The sequence below is a fragment of the Kogia breviceps genome, chromosome 17, assembly GCF_026419965.1.
Source record: "Kogia breviceps isolate mKogBre1 chromosome 17, mKogBre1 haplotype 1, whole genome shotgun sequence".
Taxonomy (NCBI): domain Eukaryota; kingdom Metazoa; phylum Chordata; class Mammalia; order Artiodactyla; family Physeteridae; genus Kogia; species Kogia breviceps.
In genome coordinates this window covers 42,809,423-42,832,890 of record NC_081326.1, presented here as the reverse complement: position 1 = coordinate 42,832,890, position 23,468 = coordinate 42,809,423, and the positions used below count along the sequence as shown (strand labels likewise).

Sequence of the window (23,468 nt, the reverse complement as noted above, 5' to 3'; positions counted from 1 at the left end):
GTAGAGGTTACCAGGGATGGGGCTGGGAGGATGGGGAGTCACTGTTTCATGGGAAAAGAGTTTTTGTTTGAAATGATGAAATAGTTTTGGAAATGGATAGTTGTTATGGCTGTGCAACACTGAGATAATTCATTTAATGCCACGAAATTGTACACATACAAATGGTTAAAATGATAAATTTTATGTTACTTATATTTTACCACAATAAAAAAAAATTCAGCAAAAAGTTACCAATGATATTGAGAATCTAATATAATATGTACAAGGCAGAATGAGAAACACAAAGATTCCAAAGACCAGTTCTTAGTACTCAATGATGTTAAAGAAATTTAAATTCAAGTAACATGGCAGACTAAGTTGAAATGAATGTTTTCCTTTTCTACTACAAAAGCACTGAAATTCTAGATAAAACACAAGAATTTGTTTTAATACATTAAAGTGCTGTATTATCTTTTCTTTGGTCTTGTAGACCTACTCTTCAATCATTAATACCTTCTCTACCCAGGAGGCTAACCAATGCGAACAATATGTACAAATATTCTTGTCCTCTGGTTTCTGGTCATTTTCAGCTAATGAGGAATATGGCAGGAGATAGAAAGGAGGGAGGAGAATGAAGTCAGTATTATTCCCTGTTCTCTCTGCCCGTAAGCCTATTTATGGCAAAAACATCCCAGCGTTACTAGCTCCAGATACTATACTATCTCCTGTGGTTTCCCTTCCCAGTCAACACCTTTGTCCTTATGAGAATGCCATCTTTTTCTAACTAAGGTAATAGTCAAACTTGAAATAAATAAAGGGAAATCTCAAGATGTCAGAAATTAAGAGGAATCACAAAGTCAGGGTAATGACTGGGAACTGAGTCATTACAGACTCAGTTTTCCATTATAGATTATTACAAGATATTGAGTATAGTTCCCTGTGCTATACAGTAGGTCCCTGTTGTTTACTATTTTATGTATAGTAGTGTGTAGATGTTAATCCCAAACTCCTAATTTATCTCCCCCCCACCCCTATCCCCTTTAGTAACCATGTTTGTTTTCTATCTCTGTGAGTCTATTTCGGTTTTGTAAATAAGTTCATTTCTATCATTTTTTTTAGATTCCACATGTAAGTGATGTCATATGCTGTTTGTCATTCTCTGACTTACTTCACTTAATATGGTAATCTCTAGGTCTCACTGCAATCCTGCTCCTGGGCATTTCTCTGGAGAAAACTCTAATTTGAAAAGATACATGCATCCCAATGTTCATAGCAGCATTATTTATAATAGCCAAGATATGGAAGAAACCTAAATCAACAGATGAATAGGTAAAGAAGATGTAGTATATATATACAATGGAATATTACTCAGCCATAAAAAAATGAAATAATGCCATTTGCAGCAACATGGATGGACCTAGAGATTATCATATACCATATATTTAAATTTGTATGCAGACAGTTCTGTTGCTTACATTATAGTGTTGTCCACAGAATGTCTTCTTATAATCAAAAGATTATTAGTCAACGATTAGCAAGAGCAAAGGGATGCTAGAGCTTCCTGGGAATGCCAGGTCAAACAGGCATAAAGGCCTAGTATGGATTATAACAAAATACATGCATAACCTCTCCACACTGTCCTCCCTAGCCCCATTCATTAAGTAGTTTCTCCAGTGAGAGGACACGGCTTTATCTCCATCCAGTCAGTAACACATTTAAATACACAGGAAACCTCATGAAAATTAGAAAAACATTTTTTAAATGGAATCCAAAGGATAACAGTAACATATCTACCCTGTTGGAACTCAAAACAAAAGGAATAAAAATTACAAAGGTCATTACACACAATTTTAGCAGCACTATAAACAAAAGGAAATGAGAAATGAAAGCTTGGGCACAAATTCTGACTTCTGGATGAATTAAACGACCACAGATTTAATCATAGATGAAGCATTCATACAAAAAGGAGAAAACAATGACTATATTTTCTGATGTCATCATTTACTGGCTAATTCTCAGAGGTAAATTTAAACTCAGATGCAAACATAGTTAATCTTGATCTCCACATAAATATTTTCTTGAGAGCAATAAGAGAAATTAAACGGGAATGTTCAATACACGAACACCTTCTAATTTGTAAAGTTAAATCAAACTCTTAACATAGATCACCATATCAAAATTGTCTATACAAAAATCTTCCTGCCCTTTATGGAAAACAAACCAGCTAAATTATTTTAAGATATTACTCAGGCAACAAGCTTCTCAAGTGATTGTGGGTTTCAAATCCATACTGGACTGCTAGTAATCACTCACCTCTTTCTTTTCTTAACCATACAACATAAACAAAAGAGGGTACACTTTGAAAATATTTACCACATTTCCCCCCATAACTCTGTTACCTTATGTAAGCTGCTTTATATGGTCTTTCTGGAATATTAATGTGAATCTTCTGCATTAAGATTCCTTTCACTTTCAGATCTTTTTCACACAGATCAGATTAAATCCATACCTAATACAAAACTAACAAATCCACTAGAAGCATTTTCATTATTTATCTTTATAACCCAATCAGAAAAAAATCCTCAACATTCTAAGTTTAAATTAATTGCAGTCATGTAAGGAACTTTTTTTTTTTTTTTTTCTTTGCGGTACGCGGGCCTCTCACTGTTGTGGCCTCTCCGGCTGCGGAGCACAGGCTCCGGACGCGCAGGCTCAGCGGCCATGGCTCACGGAGCCAGCCGCTCTACGGCATGTGGGATCTTCCCGGACTGGGGCACGAACCCATGTCCCCTGCATCGGCAGGTGGCCTCTCAACCACTGCGCCACCAGGGAAGCCCAGGAACTTATTTTTTAAATCAGAATTAATTTTTTTAAGTGACTGAGAAAATCTCTCCCTTTGTTAATCTCTCCCTTTCTTAGCTTCCTCACCATTCTTCTAGTCGATCACATTTATTATATACTTACTAGAACAAAATTGATACTGTCTTTTTCACTTTTGAAGATCCATCTCATGTTACTGCCTTTGTAAAATACCTACAGATCCCATAGAATGAATTTGTTAATAATTTCTCTATAATTGCAGGGCATGCTAATCTCTATTACATCTTATAATCAGGGTCACCATGTCCTTCTGTATAGGTTGGACACTACACAATTCTAGAAAGTACCATTCAATCTGTACTTGTGTGAATGGCAGGCTCTAGATGTATGACCAACAGGTGTGACCATTCCACATGAGCCCTGTCTTTTCTGGGCTTGCAATGTTTTCTTAAATATTTCTTTCTAAAAGACTACTCCCAAGATAGGTACTCATTTTCATCTTGACATTCCAATGAATACAGTACTTAGTGAACTGTTTAATGGAACACTCTCCTTTCTGCCAAATGTCCAGAATATTTAACTTCATTTATCAATTTCACTTGTACTAGCTTTGTCTAGCAATGTATCACCCCAAGCTTTGATTACTATACCAAAGTATTTCACAAAGTGTATTTTGTGCAATGTTAACATGTAGGCTATGATAAAGGGGTCTTTGGTTAAATGAGTTTGGAGAGTACTGCATTGAAGAAAGTGAAAGTTTTCTTTACTGCAAGAGCTTTTGTATTCTAACAATATTAAGAATCTCCAAGCAAGGATTCACTGTTTTTACCCTAAAAGGATATGTCCCATTGAGTCCATAAGGGCACATTCCTAGATTTTCATTTGGGGGGGGAAAAGTAATCCTATCACATAGGTCATTGTGTTTCTTAAGCTTTGGAATGAGCAGGGATAGAGAAGTTGCTTATGCAGGGGTCAAATAGATCTACTCCAGCATGTGTTTATGCAAAAACAAAAACATAACTTCTACCTCTATTATATTACAGTAGTTCTCAGTGGTAAAAATCCAGGCCTCTATGGGGTTTTTCAGAAATGTATTAGGGTATTTTTGATTGACTCAATGATTGGGTGTCACTACTGGAATTTAAGGGTTAGCAGTTAGGGTATCAAGAGGTCCTATGATATATAGGACTGTCCTGAAAAATGAACACTATCTTACAGACATTGAAGTAGGTAAAAAATACTGTTTATAAGTCAACATTTGAGCATAAAACTGAATTCTGTTTTAAATCTAAACACAATATTTTTGCATTTATGCATGATTTTATTATATATTAAGAGTTCCAGAAATGCAACTACTGAAAAGAATAAAAACTTTTGTTTGAAACTTTATCAAGTTTGCCATTACCTCAGGAAATCACAGCAACAACAACAGTACCAACTTGTGGTATTTAACACAGATCTGCACAAGTCTATTTGTGGCAGACACACTCACAGTAATTCTATGTACCTGGCTACTTCATTATAACTTCTAATGTAACCATGCCTGAGCATTTATATATTAAAATAATAATTACTATACCTTAAATTACTTTCCTTTAATCCTTTATATTTTATTCAAGATACTAGATATTTTTGAAATTATATGTATACGTAGGTTATATTATGTTTATTTTCATTTCAGGATAATAAAGGGGGCTTTATAAAACATTTGTTATTAAAAGGGGCACTGGCATATTCGGTGAGGTTATGGTGTTAAAAATGAAAAGAAAGGCTTCTATGATCAGAAGGAAGAAGGAGAGAACTTTGGGTCAGACAAGACTGAAAAATCACTAACCTAAAGATAACAAAGGCACTCTGGTTCGAAGCCTTTTTTGTATCAGCTTCTATGTTTCCATACTTCTGAGGAACCATACATTTACTGTCTCAGTTTTTGCCATTTCACAGAACCCCTACTGTCCTGAATTACCCCACTAACTACTGAAAGTGATTAAAATACTTGGACCTAAAAGAAACAGTAATACACAGCCACTGCTACCATAGCTCCTCACAAACCTTCTAAACTCACCAGCTTCCACAGAGGTGAGGTCATCTTCATTCTCAATCCTGATATAGAACTCTGTGGTATATATACCATCCCTGATTTAGTAACAGAATTTTTCAGAAACACTTACCTCAGTAGTAGTTCCAATGTCAGCAGATGGGCTACATGTGCTGGTATCTGGAGGAGCTGTGCCTATACTGCTTCTAACTGGAGAACTAGGGACAGGTCCCACCATGGACTCCGGATAAGCTGAAAAAGAACTGAGATTGCCTCTCTTCTGAATCTTATTCCAGACTTCATTCATAGTATCAGTTAGCTCATATAAGAGCTGCACCTAAGCAGAAGGGAAAAAATAAAAAGGAAAAACAAATCTTTCAACTTCTGGTCACAACTGACTAAAATATTAAATGTGAGAAAATGAAAACAAGTCCAGGGAAATAATATGTGAAACAAAAACCTATCAGTATATCACTGATCATGGTATTATATCATGACCTATAATCTGTGATATATAATTATTATATATTATATATACTGTAATTATTATGTATATGATCATGACTATTTTGTCATGATACAATTCTGATGAGATATAGAGAAAAATAATTCAAATAAAAATATACAATATTAAACATTTTATCATGAATTGAATTTGAGAAATATAATGAATTTATTCACACTTATAATTTGCCATATAGTCACATTTTGATATTTTATAAGCAATTTAGCATTTCTGTGGGAAAATAATGCTAATAAAATAATGCTAATAAAACAGCTTATTATGGGACAGATTTCTTTTAATATATGACTAATAGAACAACCACAAAGAAATGCCTCTTAAACAGAGGTCAGGATCAAAATTAGAAGTCAAATATATCCTAGTAAACATGATTATTTAGTTATACATGAAATAATTACCATTCTTATTTCTGAATTATTTACACATTTAAACTTTCTCTGTTTTCTGAAGAATAAATCTGCAACTGGATTTCTTGCACAGCAAAATAAAGTAAAAAAGAAAGATATAACACAGACTAGTAAAAGGAAAATGTTACATATGAGACTTTTCTATAGATAAAGAACATAAACTATCCAATCTACCATTCCCCTCAGATTTGTCATTCCAATATTCAGAAAAAAAAATTGTTTAACTTGCACGTTGTTTGACTAAGTTCTAAGATATTTACATAAGATTTCATAAATAAGCATTAATCATGGAATCTGTATGACAACATATTGCCATATACTGTATAAAACAAGCCTAGGGGGAAAAATGCAAACACAATGTATAAGCAAATCCACAGCTGGATACCATATTCTGCTTGCCATTAAAAAAAAAAAAAGAAAGAAAGAAATTCTCATATTTATAAGAAGTTTCAGCCCCAGGACACATCCAGATGATAAAGCTGGCTTCTTATGTGGGCAGAACAGATGCCTAAAAACAGTGTTGTCAATCCTTATTTGATATAAAACAGTATATGGGTTACAGTTTTCTCCTGCTTTTTGTGTGATGAAGTCTCAAATCTCAGGTTGTAGCTCTTTTTGTTTAAAAAAAATCTAATGGATAGAGATCCTACAAAAAAGCTCTTAGAAAAATTTTAGTTCAAATTCTTTTGTCTTTTATAATCATGAGTATTTTCTAAAAAGAAACCATTTTGTTCCAAACCAAATTTTTAAAAAAGATTATTTTACTTTTTCTTAAACAATTAGAACCGACAAATAAGGAAAGCATAAAGTTTCTAAATACTTTCAAAGGCATAAGGTTTATTTACCTAAGAGAAATGATGCCGCTTTTATTGTCGCTACTTCTGGTTTCCTTTAACCGTTAAAAAACTGTATATGAATGTCATCAAGTACACTGTGTATTCAGCATACCAAGCAAACACTGTCATAAACTTTAAACGTATTATTATTTTCAAAGAAGAAAGTTGCTATCACAGAATCCAGACTTCACAAATTCAGTTTTTAAAAAATAGGGCAAAAATGCTGCAGATAAATGTTCAACTCTTATCCTTCAAGCTGTACTGAAAACCATGCCAACTAAAGCCACAATGAGCTACCATTACCTACCTATTAAGATGTCTGAAATTAAAAAGCATAACCAGACCAAGTATCAGTAAAGATGTAGAGCAGCTAAAACTCTCATTTATTCTGATGGAATGCAAAATTTAGAATACAGTTTGGCCATTTCTGGAAAAAACATCTACCTACCATGGGAACGAGCCATTTCCTAAGTGTTTCCCCAAGAAAAATTAAAGTCTATGTCCACACAAAGACCTATATAAAAATGTTCGTAGAAGTTTTTATTTGTAATAGTCTAAAACTGGAAAAAATCTCAAATGTTAACCAATAAGTTAACCAACAATACAACAGAATACTTAGCAATAAAAAGAAATAAATTATAGATTCATGCAAAACCAAGGATTAACCTCAAAATTATTATGCTTGAATCAAGGAAGCTAGGCAAGAGAGAGAGAGAGAGAACACAAACTGTATGATTCCATTTATACAGAATACTAGCAAATGAAAATTAATCAATAATGACAGTATCAGTGATTGCCTGGGATTGGGGGAGGAGTAAAAGGGAGGATAACAAAGGGGCATAAAGAAACTTTTGAGAATGATGGATTAATGCATTATCTTGATTGTGAAGATGATTTCATGGGTATACATAGTCAAACCTTATCAAATTAGATAATCTAAACATGTGCAGTTTATTGTATTTATGTCAACCCCAATAAAAATGTTTTAAAAGATCTCTAAAAATGAGCACCACGTGAGGCAGCTTTATATGGGTTATGTAAGGTGATTGAATATCAATAATATTTTGCATATCAAATACTAATTTGATATGCAAGATATTAAATATTTAAAAAGTAACATTTTATTGTTGAAAAATTAACTGCACATACATTTTCTCATTTAATCTTATAACCAATCAGAAAGAAGACTTAATTGGACTGGAGAGGCTGAGACAAACCTCAAGGAAATACATTCTTGAAGGATAGATAGGATTTAAGTGGGTGCAAAAAGCCATTTCAGTCATAAGAATACCAAGAGCAATAGCCAAGTGCAGGAAATGAACAAGACATGACATAGGGGTCATGACAAGTTTTGCAGCGTATTAGGAGAGTCAGATGGAAGAGTAAACAGAAAGGTAGACATGAAGAAGAAAAACCATGGATATACAATGTCAATGGAAACCAAGCAGGAATGGAACTTCAACAAGCAATTACTGATCCATGTTGCACAAAAAAGATCTCTAAGTGAATATGAATTTAGAAAGGCTATTTCATTTGGCACACAGGTTGTTACTAATCATTAAAATTTAGTTTCAAAAGAAAGAGTTACTGCCAAAACAAAAACATCCTTTTCATACAGAGCATTAGACTTAGTCTACTTTTGTTTAAAAGATAAAAATAAAAATCAGAAGCTCAGAGAAAATAAAAATGGGTGATTTGTGTAAGAATACAAATCCAGTTTTGTCCGAACTGAATGCTTGTGTTCTTAGACAGTAATGCCAAATTCCATTAGCTTGGTGAAAACTGAACTTACAGCAGTAAAAACTATGACAAAATGGATAGGAAAGGAGCATAAAACCCATTATTTCTCTAGTTTTACAACTTAAAACCCAAAAATGCAAAGATAGTTTTATGTTTCTGGGAATGCCTTATAGGTAGACAAAATGTATCAATTTATTGGTAGAGGGAAAATTGAAATTTTATTGTATTAAAGAAGATTCTATATTAAAGAGAATTCATCTAATTTTGGAATGAACACAATTTTTAAGGTCTGAGAGACTAGTGCCTAAAGACATTAAAGGGAATTGGGTAACTTTAGTAAAACACTTAAGATAAAAGGCAAGGTTGGTGGAAATCACTCCTAGGAACAAATTCTCTGAATATTCAACCAGGTTAAATATTTACAGTGTCTAAGGCTTTTAATGGCAGTGAGTTCCAGGAACTGACACAGCGATTTAGGTCTCTGTAGTTGATACAGAGATCTAAAACAATGTCAGACATGACAGTAAATTTGGTCTAGGCCTGCCCTACATATACAGCTCACACTATATTTTAGAGTATATAAACTACTTGAGGGCTCTAAGCAATAATGAACCAAATTAATTACTGTACAAGTGCAAACACTTCTGACATCACTCTAACTAATAAACAAAAGAATGGTACTGAAGTAGGAATTACTTGAATGGAATCAAGAAGCTTATACACTGGCTATAATCCAAAGTTCATAAAGCTTCTGACAGTGTATGTGAAATTTAGTGGGCATATACATTGTTCTGGGGAAAAGGCTTTTATAACATTATCAAAGAAGTCCATGGCACAAAAAAGAATAAGAAGTACTTCACAAAAAAACACAAATGAGAAACAAAAAAACCCCCCAGATTAATCAGTGAGAAACCACTCACAATAAAGAGGTTTATTTTGGGTCATTAATCTTAAAAGGAAAAATAAAAATAGTAAAAGAAATTTTAGGATCTTATATGCATATGGATATTTGGAATTTAGGGTCCACGATACACTTTATAAGGCAGGACACCCAGAAAATAAAAAGAGACATATAGATATATTTCACTAAGAAAGATTAAACGTTTTTGGCCAAAGATGCCATAAAGTTTAAAGGCAAATAACTGCATTACAGATACAGGGTTTGTATTTATAGAATATAAGGGAGGCTCTTCAAATTGCTAAGAAATTTAATAGAAAAATTAAGTAAATGATATGAAATATCAACCATAAAAGAGAAAATTAACTGGCCAATAAACACTGAAGAATCTGTTCATCCTTATTAATAATCAGGAAAATACAAATTAATGTAAACAACATGAACTGTCAATTCACAAAAGAGCCAACTCAATGGCCAATAAACATTTGAAAAGTTGCTCAAACACCTGGTTTCATTTCCCTTCAGCATGAAGGATTTCCTTTAGGATTTCTTGTAGTGCAGTCCTACTGGTGATAGATTCTTTCATATGAAAAATGTCTTTATTTTGTCTTCATTCATAAATGTTATATATTTTTTTACTTAGAATTTTGGGTTGAGAGGCTTTTATTTTTCTTAATTTTCACGATTTAAAGATGTTGCTCTTTTGATCACTACAGTTTCTTAAGAGAAGTAAGCTAACAAAATCTTGGTTCTCTTGCATGTAATGTGTCCTTTTTTTTTTCTCATGATACCTTCAAGATATGCTCTTTATCCGTGGCTTTCAACAGTTGGATTATGATGTGTGTAGGCATGGCCTTCTCCATGTATTTATCTTATTAATCTTTCTCCCCTCATTTCTGGCCTACATGTAGCACTCAATAAATATCTGCTGAATTCACTTAGGAAAAAAAAAAATCAAGTCATCCTTTGTAATTTTGACAGAATCCAGAGGGAGTCTGGAAGCACAGGCTAAAGCAACCACTCACAAAAAAGAGGTTTATTTGGAGTCTCTGTTTTACCATTAAAATTTAGGTTAATCTGGCACACAAGGATATAAAAGAGTACTTACTCCTTACTTTTTTTTTTTTAAGTACATGTTGATTCTTCAAAGTGCTATATTGTTTTGTGACTTCCTGTCCCTTCAGGAACACCGCTACATTCCACCAGGGATATTCATACCAATTTACATAGAGGATCTCACATTTTATATCAGAGTCGATCTAAACTAACAAAATGACATTCATATACCATTTGAGAGTTTGCAAAGTATTTTCCTAACTATCTCACTTAAACTTCCCAACAACCTGGTGATCAACTTTGGATATAGCAGTTGCTAACAATTTTACAGAAGTTGGTTTATCAGGACTTATCAAGAAGATAAAGTAGAATTAAGTGAATAAATAAAATTCATTACACTTTGGGTGCAAAGGGATTCTCAGGGCATGAGGTTCATTCAGTCTTGGTTTAATTCTCAGGAAAGAAAAAAAAAAAAAAAAAAAAAAGGTCCTTAGTATTTGGGGAGCAGCAGCAAGGAGCCCGTGGGAGTCGAGTGATCAAGGAAAGGAAAAAAGGAAGGAGCAGACATAAGAAGGTAATACCAGGCCAAACATAAGTTCTATTTATGTGATGACTTGGCTTAGAACTGGTTTATATTTAAACAACAACAACAAAACCTGAGCTTAGTTCTAAATACGGTGAATATCTAAAGAAGATATCCCAGAGCTCTAGTTTTGAGCCACAGTCCTACATTTAGTAAGACTCCACAGAAATCATCATACTATTGAGTATCTCAAAGTAAAAGAAAAAAATTATTTTAAAGATTAATAATAGTGGAGTCCCAGGCTAAAACCATAATGGGAACAGAATTTATTCTCAGCTGCGATAGCTATGGATAACCGGAACATGTGGAGTAGGACAATCCTCCCAAGGCTATAATGACACCTAAAATAAGTCTCTAAAATATAAGGTCTCTGGTAGGTAACTCTAAGTAGTAGTTAGCTGTCTATTATATAGGGACTGAGCTACTACTAAATATAAACTATGAATAAAAAATTTTTTCTTATTATCCTCAAAAGTTTCTTCATATCCCTTTGTAGACTATCCTTCCTACCACCCCCTTCTCCTTCCCTCTCCCTGCCCTGCCTCCAGGCAACCAGGAACCTACTTTCTGTCACAATGTAGTAGTTTACACATTATAACATTTTATATAAATGGAACTATACAGTAAGTATTCTTTTTTGGTCTGGCTTCCTTCACTCAGTGTAATGACTGCAATATTTTTTCATGATCTTGCATTTTATCAATAACTCAGTCTTTTTTATGGCTGAATAGTATTACATTGTATGGATAAGCCATAATTTGTTTAATTTGTTAAATTCACTTACTGATGAACATTTGGGTTATGTTTAGTTTTTGGCTATACAAATAAAGCTGTTAAATACATCCATGTAAAAGTCTCTGAGTGGATATACATTTTTGTTTCCCTGAAGAAATACTTAAGGAAGAATGGCTGGGTCGTATGTGTTTTTTTTCCCCCCCTCCAGGAACTTCAAAGTTGTTTCCAAAGTTGTTATGTAATTTTTACATTCCCATCAGTAGTATACAGAGTTCTAGTTGGTTCATAATACTCCATCTTTTAAATTATAGCTAATCCGATAGGTATGTAGTGGTATGTCTTCATGTTTTATTTTGGTTTTTCCCGATGAATAATGATGTTGAGTATTTTTTCATGTGGTTACTGACCAGTCACACATCTTGTGTGGTTCTAATCTTTTCCCCGTTATTTGTATTCATGTTATTTTATTTATTGTTCTTTGTCTTCATGTTACCAAGTAGAAAAGGATTCCATAAATATTCTGGTAACAGTTTGATAAATGTGTTGTTAATACTTTTCCCAAGTGTCTGGCTTTCTGCTATCTTAATGTGTCTTTTGAGGAGAAAATGTTTTTAAACTTGATTATGCCCAATATCTAGATCAATTTGGGGACAGCTGCCATCTTAACAATATTGAATCTTCTAATCTATGAACAGGTATCTCGCTCCAGTTAGATGTTCAAGTTCTCTCAGCAATGTTTTGTGGTTTTCAGGATAGAGGTCTTGGCCATCTTTTGTTAGACTCATTCGTGTATGTTGGTTGGCACCAATATAAATGGAACTGATTCATTCCATTTTCTAGTTGCTAGCTGCTAGTAAAGAAAAATACAACTGGTTTTTATATATTTATCTTGTCTCCTACAACCATAATAAATTTATTAGTTCTAGTAATAGTTTCTTAATTCCTCCAGTATCTTCTGTAAAATATTTGATCATATGAAAATAGGGAGAGTTTTACTTCTTTTCTCATCTTTGTGTCTTTTTTTTTTTTTGCAGTACACCAGCCTCTCACTGTTGTGGAGCACAGGCTCCGGACGCACAGGCTTAGCAGCCATGGCTCACCGGCCCAGCCGCTCCGCGGCATGTGGGATCTTCCCAGACCGGGGCACGAACCCGTGTCACCTGCATCAGCAGGTGGACTCTCAACCACTGCGCCACCAGGGAAGCCCTATCTTTGTGTCTTTTATTTCTTTTGCTTGGTTAATTGCAATGGCTAAGATGGCCAGTATGACAAAGAACAGGTGATAGAAGGAGGCATTCTGGGCTTTTTCTTGATCTTAGTGGGAAACAGTTCAATATCTTACAATTAAGTGTGATAACTGGTTTCTCAGATATGAGTTATTATTTAATGTCCAGATATTTAAAGTTTTCCTAGTTAATTTATTATTGACTTCTAATATAATTTGACTATGGTTAGATAATATACTTTACTGATTTTAATTCTCTTAATATAATGAGACCATGTACACCTGAAAAAAATGTGCATTCCATGGTTGTTGAATATAGTGTTCTATAAATGTCCATTAGGTCAAGGTGAGTTCACAGTATTTTTCATATCTTCTATATCTCCAATTATTTATTTTTCATCTAGCTGTTTTACAACCACTGACAGAGATGGTATAAAAATTTCCTAATATGCTTGAATAGAATTACCTATTTTTCCTTTAATTCTGTCCATTTTTCTTTCATGTCCTTCTTTATTTCTGGTAATACTTTTTCTTTTTGTCTATTTTATTTGATATTAAAATAAATAAGTCCATCCTTCTTATGCTGTTTGTATGGTGTATTTTTTCCTATGCATTTATTTATATTGTTTCTTTATATTTTAAGTGTTTCTCTTTTAGGCAATGTATGTAGAGTCTTGCTTTATTCCTACCCTAATAGGAGCAGTTGGACCAGGGGTCAGCAGACTTTCTATAAATGGTCAGATAGTAAATATTCTAGACTTTCTGAGCTACATAGTGCTCTCCCTTGCCATTACTTAATTCTGTGGTTGTAGCATGATGGCAACTTTACACAATATGTGAAAAAAAAGGGTGTGGCCAAATTTATCTGCAGGCCTTAGTTTGCTGCATCCTGGTCTAAACACTCCCAGTTAGGATCATGACATTTAATGTAATTCTTGCTAAGGCAGGATCAGCCCTACAATTTTATTTTTTGTTTTGTTTCCATCCTGTTTTATGTAACTCTGTTACCACTTCTTCATTTCTTTAGATTATCTGAATACTTCTTACTATTTCATTTTAATTCATCTGTTGGCATTTTGGTTATATCTCTTTGCATTTCCGCTTTTTTTTTTAGTGGTTATTCTAGGAAATTATAATATATGTAGAAAAATTTTCAGTCTACTTTTAAATTTATACTGTACCACTTCATGAGATATTTAGAAATCTGACAACCACTAGGTCCCCTTAGCCCATCCCCCACTAACCTTGATGATGAAGTTGTCTTTTTTTTTTTTTTTTGGGCTGTGTTGGGTCTTCATTGCTGCTTGCGGGCTTTCTCTAGTTGTGGTAAGCTACTCTTCCTTGTGGTGTGCGGGCTTCTCATTGCGGTGGCTTCTCTTGTTGTGGAGCACTGGCTCTACATGGGCTTCAATAGTTGTGGCACGTGGGCTCAGTAGTTGTGGCTCGCAGGCTACAGAGCACAGGCTCAGCAGTTGTGGCACACGGGCTTAGTTGCTCCACAGCATGTGGGATCTTCCTGGACCAGGGCTCGAACCCATGTCCCCTGCATTGGCAGGAGGACTCTTAACCACTGCGCCACCAGGGAAATCCCAAGTTGTCTTGTATATTAAATCCACATACATTGAAAGGTCTAGCAGACAGTGTTACTCATTTTGCTTTCCACAGTCATACATATTTTTTAAATAGTTTTAAAAAAAGATTTATCAAGCTATTTATCATTTCTGTTGGTCTTCCTTTATTTCTGAAGATCCAAGTTTTCATTTGGTACCACTTTTAACTTGCAGAACTTCCTTCAGTATTTCTTGTAAAGTAGAGGTGCTGGTGACAATTTTCCTAGTTTTCCTTCATCTACAGTGTCTTTATTTCACTTTAATTTCTGTGAGACATGCACACTGTCTTGACAGTGTTTTTCTGTTAGCATTTTAAAGATATTGTTCTAATGTCTTCTGTCCTCTGTGGGTTTTTTGGTTTTTTTAAAAAAATATTTATTTATTTATTTATTTGGCTGCGCTGGGCCTTAGTTGCAGCAAGCAGAATCTGCATTGCCACGTGCGGGATCTTCGCTGTCATGCGGGATCTTTAGTTGCAGCATGCAGGATCTAGTTACCTGTCCAGGGATTGAACCTGGGCCCCCTGCACTGGGAGTTCAGAGTCTTCACCACTGGACCACCAGGGAAGTCCCATGTCCTCTATGGTTTTTAATGAGAAACCGGCACTCATTCAAATTAAACCATATATAATGTATCTTCTTGCAGCTGCTTTCAAGATTTTAAAAAAATTTATCCTTGGTTTTTAGTATTTTAATCACAACGTGTCCAAGATAAACATGCTTGGGACTGGGTAAACTTCATGAATATGTAAAGGCCTATCTCTTTCTGCAAATTTGGGAATTCTGTACAATTATTTGTTAATACTTTTCTGGCCCCAGCTTTTTCTCCTTATCTTCTGGAATTCCAATTACACATATATTCGAACATTCTCTCCCACAACCACTGAAGATTCGATCCTATTTTTAATATCTTTTCTTTTCTGTTTTCCAAATTCAATAATTTCTATGCACAATGTTCAAGTTCAGTGACTCTTCTGTCACATGCATGTCACCTCTAAGCCCATACGGTATGGTTTTTTCTTTCAGGTATTGTATTTCCAATTCTCAAATTCCATTTGATTGTTTTTATACTTTATTTCTCCACTGAGAATTCTTACCTTTTTCATTCAGTGTTGCTTTCCTTTACACCTCACAAAAAAAATTTATAATAGCTGTTTTAAAGTCTTTTTGCAATTCAATCATTTAAAAAACAAATTGGGAACAACATTCATTTATGTTGTTAGTTTTTGCTTTTTTTTCCCCCAGAGTATATAGAAATAATCAGTGGGACTGATGGGCTGAGATGGGCTTCTGCTGCTATGATAGAACTAAATCTATTTTTTCCCTTTTAACAGCTTCTGTGATAAAGGATCTAAAGAAGGTGAATCTGTTTCTCTATAATCTGTTTGGTAGAGCTGCCATATAAAAGTGCCATAAACTGGGTGGCTTTAAACAACAGAAATTCATAGTTTCATGGTTCTGGAGATTAGAGAGTCCCTACTCAAGGTAATAGCAGGGCCATGCTCTGGAACTCAGAAGAATCCTTCGTTGCCTCTGGTTCTTCTTCTGGTGGTAGCCAGCAATCCTTGTGTTCTTTGGCTTGCAGCTGGATCAGTCCAATCTCTGCCTCCATTCACATGGCACTCTCCCTGCATATCTTCACATCAGCTTCCCTCTGTGACTGTGTACTTCCAAATTTCCCTTTTTATAAGGATATCAGTCACACTGGATGAGGGCTCACCCTAATGAATTCATTTTAACTTGATTACCTCTGTAATGATCCTATTAACAGATAAGGTCACATAATGAGATACTACAAGTTAGGAATTCAACATAGGGTCATAATAGAATGGCAAATGGCCATTAATCTGGAATATTTACTATTGTTCAAAAGAATTTACTATTGATTATAAATTACTTTTATAATGGTGGATAAGCTATTAGTTTAGTATAACTGCCTAATCATAATTCTAACTGCATGTATTTTTTTAATAAGGCCATCACCAAGATTAAATTAGCAGGTCCGATCTTTTCTAAATGTACAAATATATATGAAAGTTAAACCAAACTGTAGAGTATACAGTAGGTGGAGCAAGGCAGAGAGAAGAGGGGAAAGAAGGAGGATGGTTTCAGTAAGGAGGCTCTATAACATATGAATAATATTTGAACCCACTTAAAAATACACACTTTAAAAACTAGCCTGTCACCACTAATGCTGGAATAAACAAAGATTTATCGACATTGACCTAACAGATCCAATAAAACTCTAAAAAGTATTGTTTTAAAAATATAATTTCAAATACTATTCAATGTTGATAATCTGTGTAGAAAATATACAAGAGTCTGCTTGAGTTCAAAGAAACAAGTATTAAATTATATGTAATTAATAATTTGTACAAACCCAGGAGATCTGAATTGATACTAAATTATAAAACTATAGAATATAACATGTTTGGCCTATACTAACTGGAATGTTAAAGGATTAACTAAATGCCTTTTTAAAATAGTAAACAGTGCTTTTTTTAAAAAATACTACACATTGAGCAAAAGAAGTTTTGAGTGAGAATATGATCGGAAATTACATTTGATCACTTCAATAGGCTCTTCCAGTCTGACAGTAAAGTAGTTCTTCACCGTTTAAAAAACTACATCTGCAACTGATTTCATTCCATCAGCCAAAAGATGCATTTATGCTGCCACCATTACATTTTCAGAAGAGTTTGAATTACAAAACTTGAGAGAACTTCAAAGCAATACTTAATCTAACCATTCTGATCTTGATGGCCCTGTTAAAAATAATTTAAGACACTTAATAGAAGAGAAACCCTTCAACAAAATGAGTAACAATTGTTCTTAAATCACATTATTTTAAATTTCCTTTCATAAATCAAATGTACCAACCTGGGGGTTTGAGCATTTTATCTCAAGTGACTCTAGGTCAACATGCAGACAAACAACAAATGAATGCCTCGTATCAGGTCCTGTAGTGAGTAGTTTCTGAGATGTAACAGCCAGAGTAGAGGTACAACCCATAGGTTCCACTAGGCAAAGTGTCACTTGTTTTCCAAAAAGGGTGTATATGCTGAAATGATGCAAGCTGATTGTCCAAGGAAAGGCATCACCTGATAATGGGGACAAAAGGGGGTAAGGAGGCACACAAACAAAAAAAGAGTTGTCACTTGATAGTAAGGTATATACTGTTAATATTTGAAATATAAAACAGTTAATATGGCATCATAAATAGCATATACTGTATGCCAGAGACCAACATGTTAAACAGTTTACATGTTATATAAGGGTTACCTTTTAAAAATGTTTATATTTGTATTTATTATAACATACTACTATATCAATAATTATGTACATTATAAAACATACAAAAGTAGAAATTAAGGAAATGAGATAAAAATATAAATACAAGTCCTAACATTTTCTTCCCTCACCCTTGTACTAGTGGGTTGTACAGTGCAACTGCTGGGATGTATGCATTATACCTTGGAGACCACAGAGAATGTGTTAAATTAGGAAAATTAGGAAAATGAACTAAAGGTGACCACAGATCTGACTGCAGAATAAAAAAAGAATAAACAATTTACTATGGTCTGTTGGACCATATGCATCAGAGTCATATGGGTGCTGATATAAAATACAGATTCCTGGTTTCTACTTCAGACCTGCTTAATCAGAAATCTCTGATGGTTAAGACCCAGGACGCACGTACATATCTTAAGCTGGTGATTCTTATATATGTTATTTTTAAATCAAGTATATTTTATTTAAAAATAAAAGTACTCATACATTTCAGAATTAAAAGCAAAATTTCTTTCATTGATTTAAAATTTTTTCTTTTATTAATTTACCAGAGAAAAAAATTGTTAATATAAATTTATGAGATAAAATTATTTTTTTATTGTGGCTATAGATAAAATACTTTGTGAAATAGCATTAAAAGTGTACTCAGTATTAAAACATTCGTAATATTCATTACTGGGATGCCAATTTGATGGAAAATATGTTCCTATGACTTGTATTTTTGACTTTGCAATTCTACTAGCACTTGATAGTATAGATAGTATAATACAGACTTCTTTTTAAGTATCTAGATTATTTTAAAACAAATTGAAAATATTTATCTTTTAATTCGAGAGGTACTAGTGTCTCACTGAAAATAACTTAGAAAATATAATATATAAAGAAAAAAATCAAAACCAGTCATAATTCACCTTCCATCTTGCTACTCCCAGGATAATGCACTATTACCATTGTTATTATTTTTCCTTCAAGTCTTTTTATTTTCCCCTTGTAGTGTTGGACATGCTCTCAGAGAGTTGGAACCAGAACACACACATCGTACTATTAGGTTCATATTATTTTTTAGTAAGGAAAAAAATACTAAGTGAATAACTAAGTAGATCATGCTATAAACATATATACTACAGGAACATACATAAGTATTTGAATTGTGAATGGTGATACTCAGGGGATGCTACAAGATAGATTCTCATATGTTTGAACATTTAAAATGTCTTGATCAAGTAGTTAATAAAATTAAAATTAGAAACTTTGAAATTGAGACCTGGATAATAAAATAAATCTAGCTACATAGCAGTCCACAACAACTTGACTGGAAACAATGGAAACTGCATAATAATATGTGGTCAGCACCGTGGTACTCTGCCTGTCTTAAGACTTAAAATATTTTGCCCTCAGGAAAGAATGACAAACTTTAAATCATCTGTAACTAATTCTGAAATTATTTTAAAACCTACACAAAGTTCCATGCTATTTACAAAATAAAGGCTTTGCCAAATTTGCCTTAAAATACTTTGGAATGATTTCAGGTTACATATTTTAAAATCTGTAGCGAGCTATACATAGTCTTTCAAATTTTATGTTATCCAAGAAATGTTAAATGGTGATTATATTGGGTAAAAAGCACCACATTTAAATTCATGAAATAGAAAAAAAGAATTCCAAATGACACGGTACTATCTCAGATATGTGTCTCTGCTTCTTCTTTGGAATCAGACCATAACCTGAAATTGGGTATATATACCATATTCTAAGTCTTAAACAGAACCTTTTAAGGTAATATTTTACATCCATTTATTTAACAAGCAGATCATCTATTTTTAAAAGTACACTCTATCTAGAAGAGCTTAACATGTAATGACAAACATTCCCACAATTAACCACTGTGAAAAAAATTATCAAAACATAACACATCATCACCTGCACACCTATTCCTTTTATACACACACACACACACACACACACACACACACACACCAAAATAAAAAGCACCTCATTTACAGCATTGGCAATTGAGGACTCTGTAAAATATGCTCAGATATCCATGACGGACCAGGATCATGTACTATTCTGAGACCTTCAAGACTAGTATTTTAACTTTAATTAGAAAGTGCTAAGGCTATAAAATGAGTCTTTCATTTTAGAAAAATTATTTATTGCTGGCAGAATTCAGAAATAGTCATTGTCTAAAGAACAAGAAAAAAATAAAAACAAAGCAGGAAGATTGAAAATTCCACTTCTGTGTGAAATAGTGAAACCTCTACACCATTAACAGAGAAAAGAATACCAATAAATTAATTCTCAAAAAATGATAACCAAACACTAATGAACTTCAGATGAATTAATGTAAAAGAAAGTGAATATGGCAAAGCTTTGACACAAAATGCATAAATAAAATTCAGTGTGAGACTATGTGATACATGTGTCAACAGTGGGGGAGAGAGACCCTGATCATATAACACCTAATTTACAGTCTTCAATACTGGTGGGCAGAGATCAATATTCTGCAAAGAGAATTGGTCTTTCCCTTTCTAAAGATGCTGTGCTTTATTATAGGAAAAAGTACATATACTTTGCACCAAGGTAAATCACCTTACAAAGATCGATATGGAAAATGAAGAAAGAAAACTGTTCAAAATTAGAGATACTCCCCCTCAGTTTTCTTTCTTTCATAACCTTAGTCATTACGTGTCTTTAGAAACAAACAAAAAGGTGTCTTTCCTCTTCTCCTTAACTCTTTTCCCTATGTCCCACAATCCAGTATGTCTCAGGCAGGTTTTTATTTCAAATATGAAATAGTGTAATCAGGAATATTTTACTGCTAATTGTGACGGTTAACAATTTGGAAACAGATGCAGTGTATTCTACAAACACAAACGAGCCAAAAGTGCTGACACTGTTTTCCCAAATCACTTAGCACTAAACTGATTTACAGACAGTTGAGATAAAGGGTTTCTTTAATTCTACATGATATTAACTTAAGCAGTGGGAATGTTCGAGGAATGAAGGCATTAAAAAAGATATAAAGCATAATCAATTCTCCTCACAGAGGAGAACTGCTGAAATGTCTGGAAGAGAAGGAAATGAAAATGAGCAACATATAGTTTTATTTGCTCTGTAACCAAATTTCTACTTTGGAAGAAAATACTGCTTTGTATTAGGAAATGTAAAATGTATTGCATGTATAAAATAATATAAATATAAATTAAAAATATATTAAATTTATATAAATATATAAAATTTACATTGAAAAATATGATTATTAAATCATGATAAAATAGATAATTCATTTCAAATTTGTGAAATATTTTCTTCATACCTAGAAATCCAAGCATTCAGTGCTTGATTCACTTTTTTAATCCTTCCATAGGCCTTTGTGCATATATAAATGTTTATAAACTCAGCATGTATTAAAAAAACGGCGGGGGGGGGGGGGGTGTGTGTGTTCCCTGGTGGCGCAGTGGTTAAGAATCTGCCTTCCAATGCAGGGGAGACAGGTTCGAGCCCTGGTCCAGAAAGATCCAACATGCCGCGGAGAAACTAAGCCCGTGCACCACATCTACTGAGCCTGTGCTCTAGAGCCCACGAGCCACAACTACTGAAGCCCGCGCACCTAGAGCCTGTGCTCCGCAACAAGAGAAGCCTCCGCGATGAGAAGCCCACACACCGCAACGAAGAGTTGCCCCTGCTCGCGGCAACTAGAGAACGCCCATGCGCAGCAACGAAGACCCAACGCAGACAAAAATAAATAAATAAAATAAATGAATTTATTTTTTAAAAAAAGCATTCAGTGCTAACTAGTATTGACGTCTGAAAATTATTACTGGTTTAATCATAACTTAATCATCAAATTTTCATTACTGTATAAAGAAATATAATACTGTTTTTAAGATTCCTTAAAACTTATGATTGCAAATATAAACAATGCAAAACCAGAATTATTGCTTTTAAAACTAAAAGTAACCACAAAGACTAGTGCTGTCCTTCAAGCAATTAATATATCAGTAATTACTTTACAGTTTTAAAAGAGGTGTTGAAATTATAGCAATGCAGAATTTATTTAAGATCATATGGTCAGCTAACAAGATATACACTCAGTTGCTACAGCTTGTCAAGATATGTTACAATTAAACATTTTCTAAAGTGACTTACCACTAACTAATGGCACTTTTCACCTCACTTAAATTATTACGTAGACACCTACATCATTAAGGAAACATTATCACAAAATATTTCTTGGGTCTCATGACTCAGTGATATGATATATGGATTATAACTTAAAAAATAAATATAGGGTATTTTAAATATCCTTTTTTTTTTGCAGTACGCGGGCCTCTCACTGTTGTGGCCTCTCCCGTTGCGGAGCACAGGCTCCGGACGCGCAGGCTCAGCGGCCATGGCTCACGGGCCCAGACGCTCCGCGGCATGTGGGATCTTCCCGGACCGGGGCACGAACCCGTGTGCCCTGCATCAGCAGGCGGACTCTCCCAACCACTGCACCACCAGGGAAGCCCTTAAATATCCTTATTTTTAAATGGTATTTTTTGCTTCCTGATTGTTTTCTACTTTAGCTTTTTCTTAAATAACTGAATAGCCAGTTATCCCTTATTAAGCTTTTTAATTTAACATGTATTTTACAAACACCATGTTCTCAAAACTTTAATAACATAAGAAACATGATTAAGACATGATTCTCTTTCCAAAACATTTTCAGCTATATACATTATATTTACAAAAATAATAAAAATACATATAAACATTTACAACACAAACATCCTAGATAATAAATTCATTTATCATTTCCCTTAACATAACACATAGTACATGTAGACATTTTAGTCAATTTGAGTTAAATCTATTACCTTCCCAAGACTTCTGCAAAAGAATTGTTTACTGCTATTAGATGAAAGTCAAGACTGACTAATGCATAAAAGCTTTGCCATGTTAACCTTGCTAATAAACAAGTATTTGTTAGGAATAAAAGATACACGTGTATTCATTTTATATTACTGACAGAGTATATCAATGGTTTACTGAGTGCATAGAACACTATGACACTGCCTCTACAGCATGAGCCTGAATTTTGCACCAGGAGACTTAGGTAAATATCCCAGCTCTAACTATCCCTTAGTATTAGAGGAGAAATGCTAATTCCTAATTCCTCTGCTTCTTCAACATGAAGTGCTAAGCCATTTCATGCCTTTTCCTTCACAAGAATTGAGTGGACTATTTCATTACAGTAAAAGAACCAACTGAGTGACAAAAGAAAAGACATAAGAATAAAGAGCAAAGAAAGAGGAAAAAAGGTTAAAAAAAAAGGCAAAAAGTAAAGTCCTGATTAATTTCACTTCTTTCATTATTTGGTATTTAAAGAATTTTTTTTGGAAGATAGGAAGTTCACGGATGACCCAAGGACTCTTTCAGTTCAAGAAACTATTCCAAATACTAAATTAAAGAGTTTGGGGACTTCCCTGGTGGTCCACTGTTTAAGACTTCGCCTTCCAATGAAGGGGGTGCGGGTTTGATCCCTGGTCGGGTAGCTAAGATCTCCCACTCGCCTCATGGCCAAAAAAACCCAAACAAACCATAAAACAGAAGCAATACTGTAACAAATTCAATAAAGATTTTTTCTTTAAGTGTGATAAATGAAAGAGTCTAAATCAATGAATTGTATTTCGTGAAAACCTCATACAGAAGGGAATTATATGGAAGAAAACCCGAGTCCTGG

The 23,468-nt window shown here is 33.9% G+C and overlaps 1 protein-coding gene across 9 annotated transcripts in view; it reads right to left on the bottom strand.

The window, feature by feature from the left end:
• Positions 1-23,468, bottom strand: part of VPS13B (vacuolar protein sorting 13 homolog B) — a 774,679-nt gene that overhangs the window by 379,387 nt on the left and 371,824 nt on the right. For all 9 annotated transcript variants that reach the window (XR_010837425.1, XM_067017180.1, XM_067017176.1 and 6 more), the window contains exons 24-25: positions 17,330-17,550; positions 4,971-5,174 (exon numbers count right to left, since the gene is read on the bottom strand). Coding sequence is in view for 8 of the 9 variants with exons in the window: in XM_067017180.1 (XP_066873281.1) it covers positions 4,971-5,174; positions 17,330-17,550 (425 nt within the window). In the remaining variant the exon portion in view is untranslated. The remainder of the gene's footprint in view (positions 1-4,970; positions 5,175-17,329; positions 17,551-23,468) is intronic.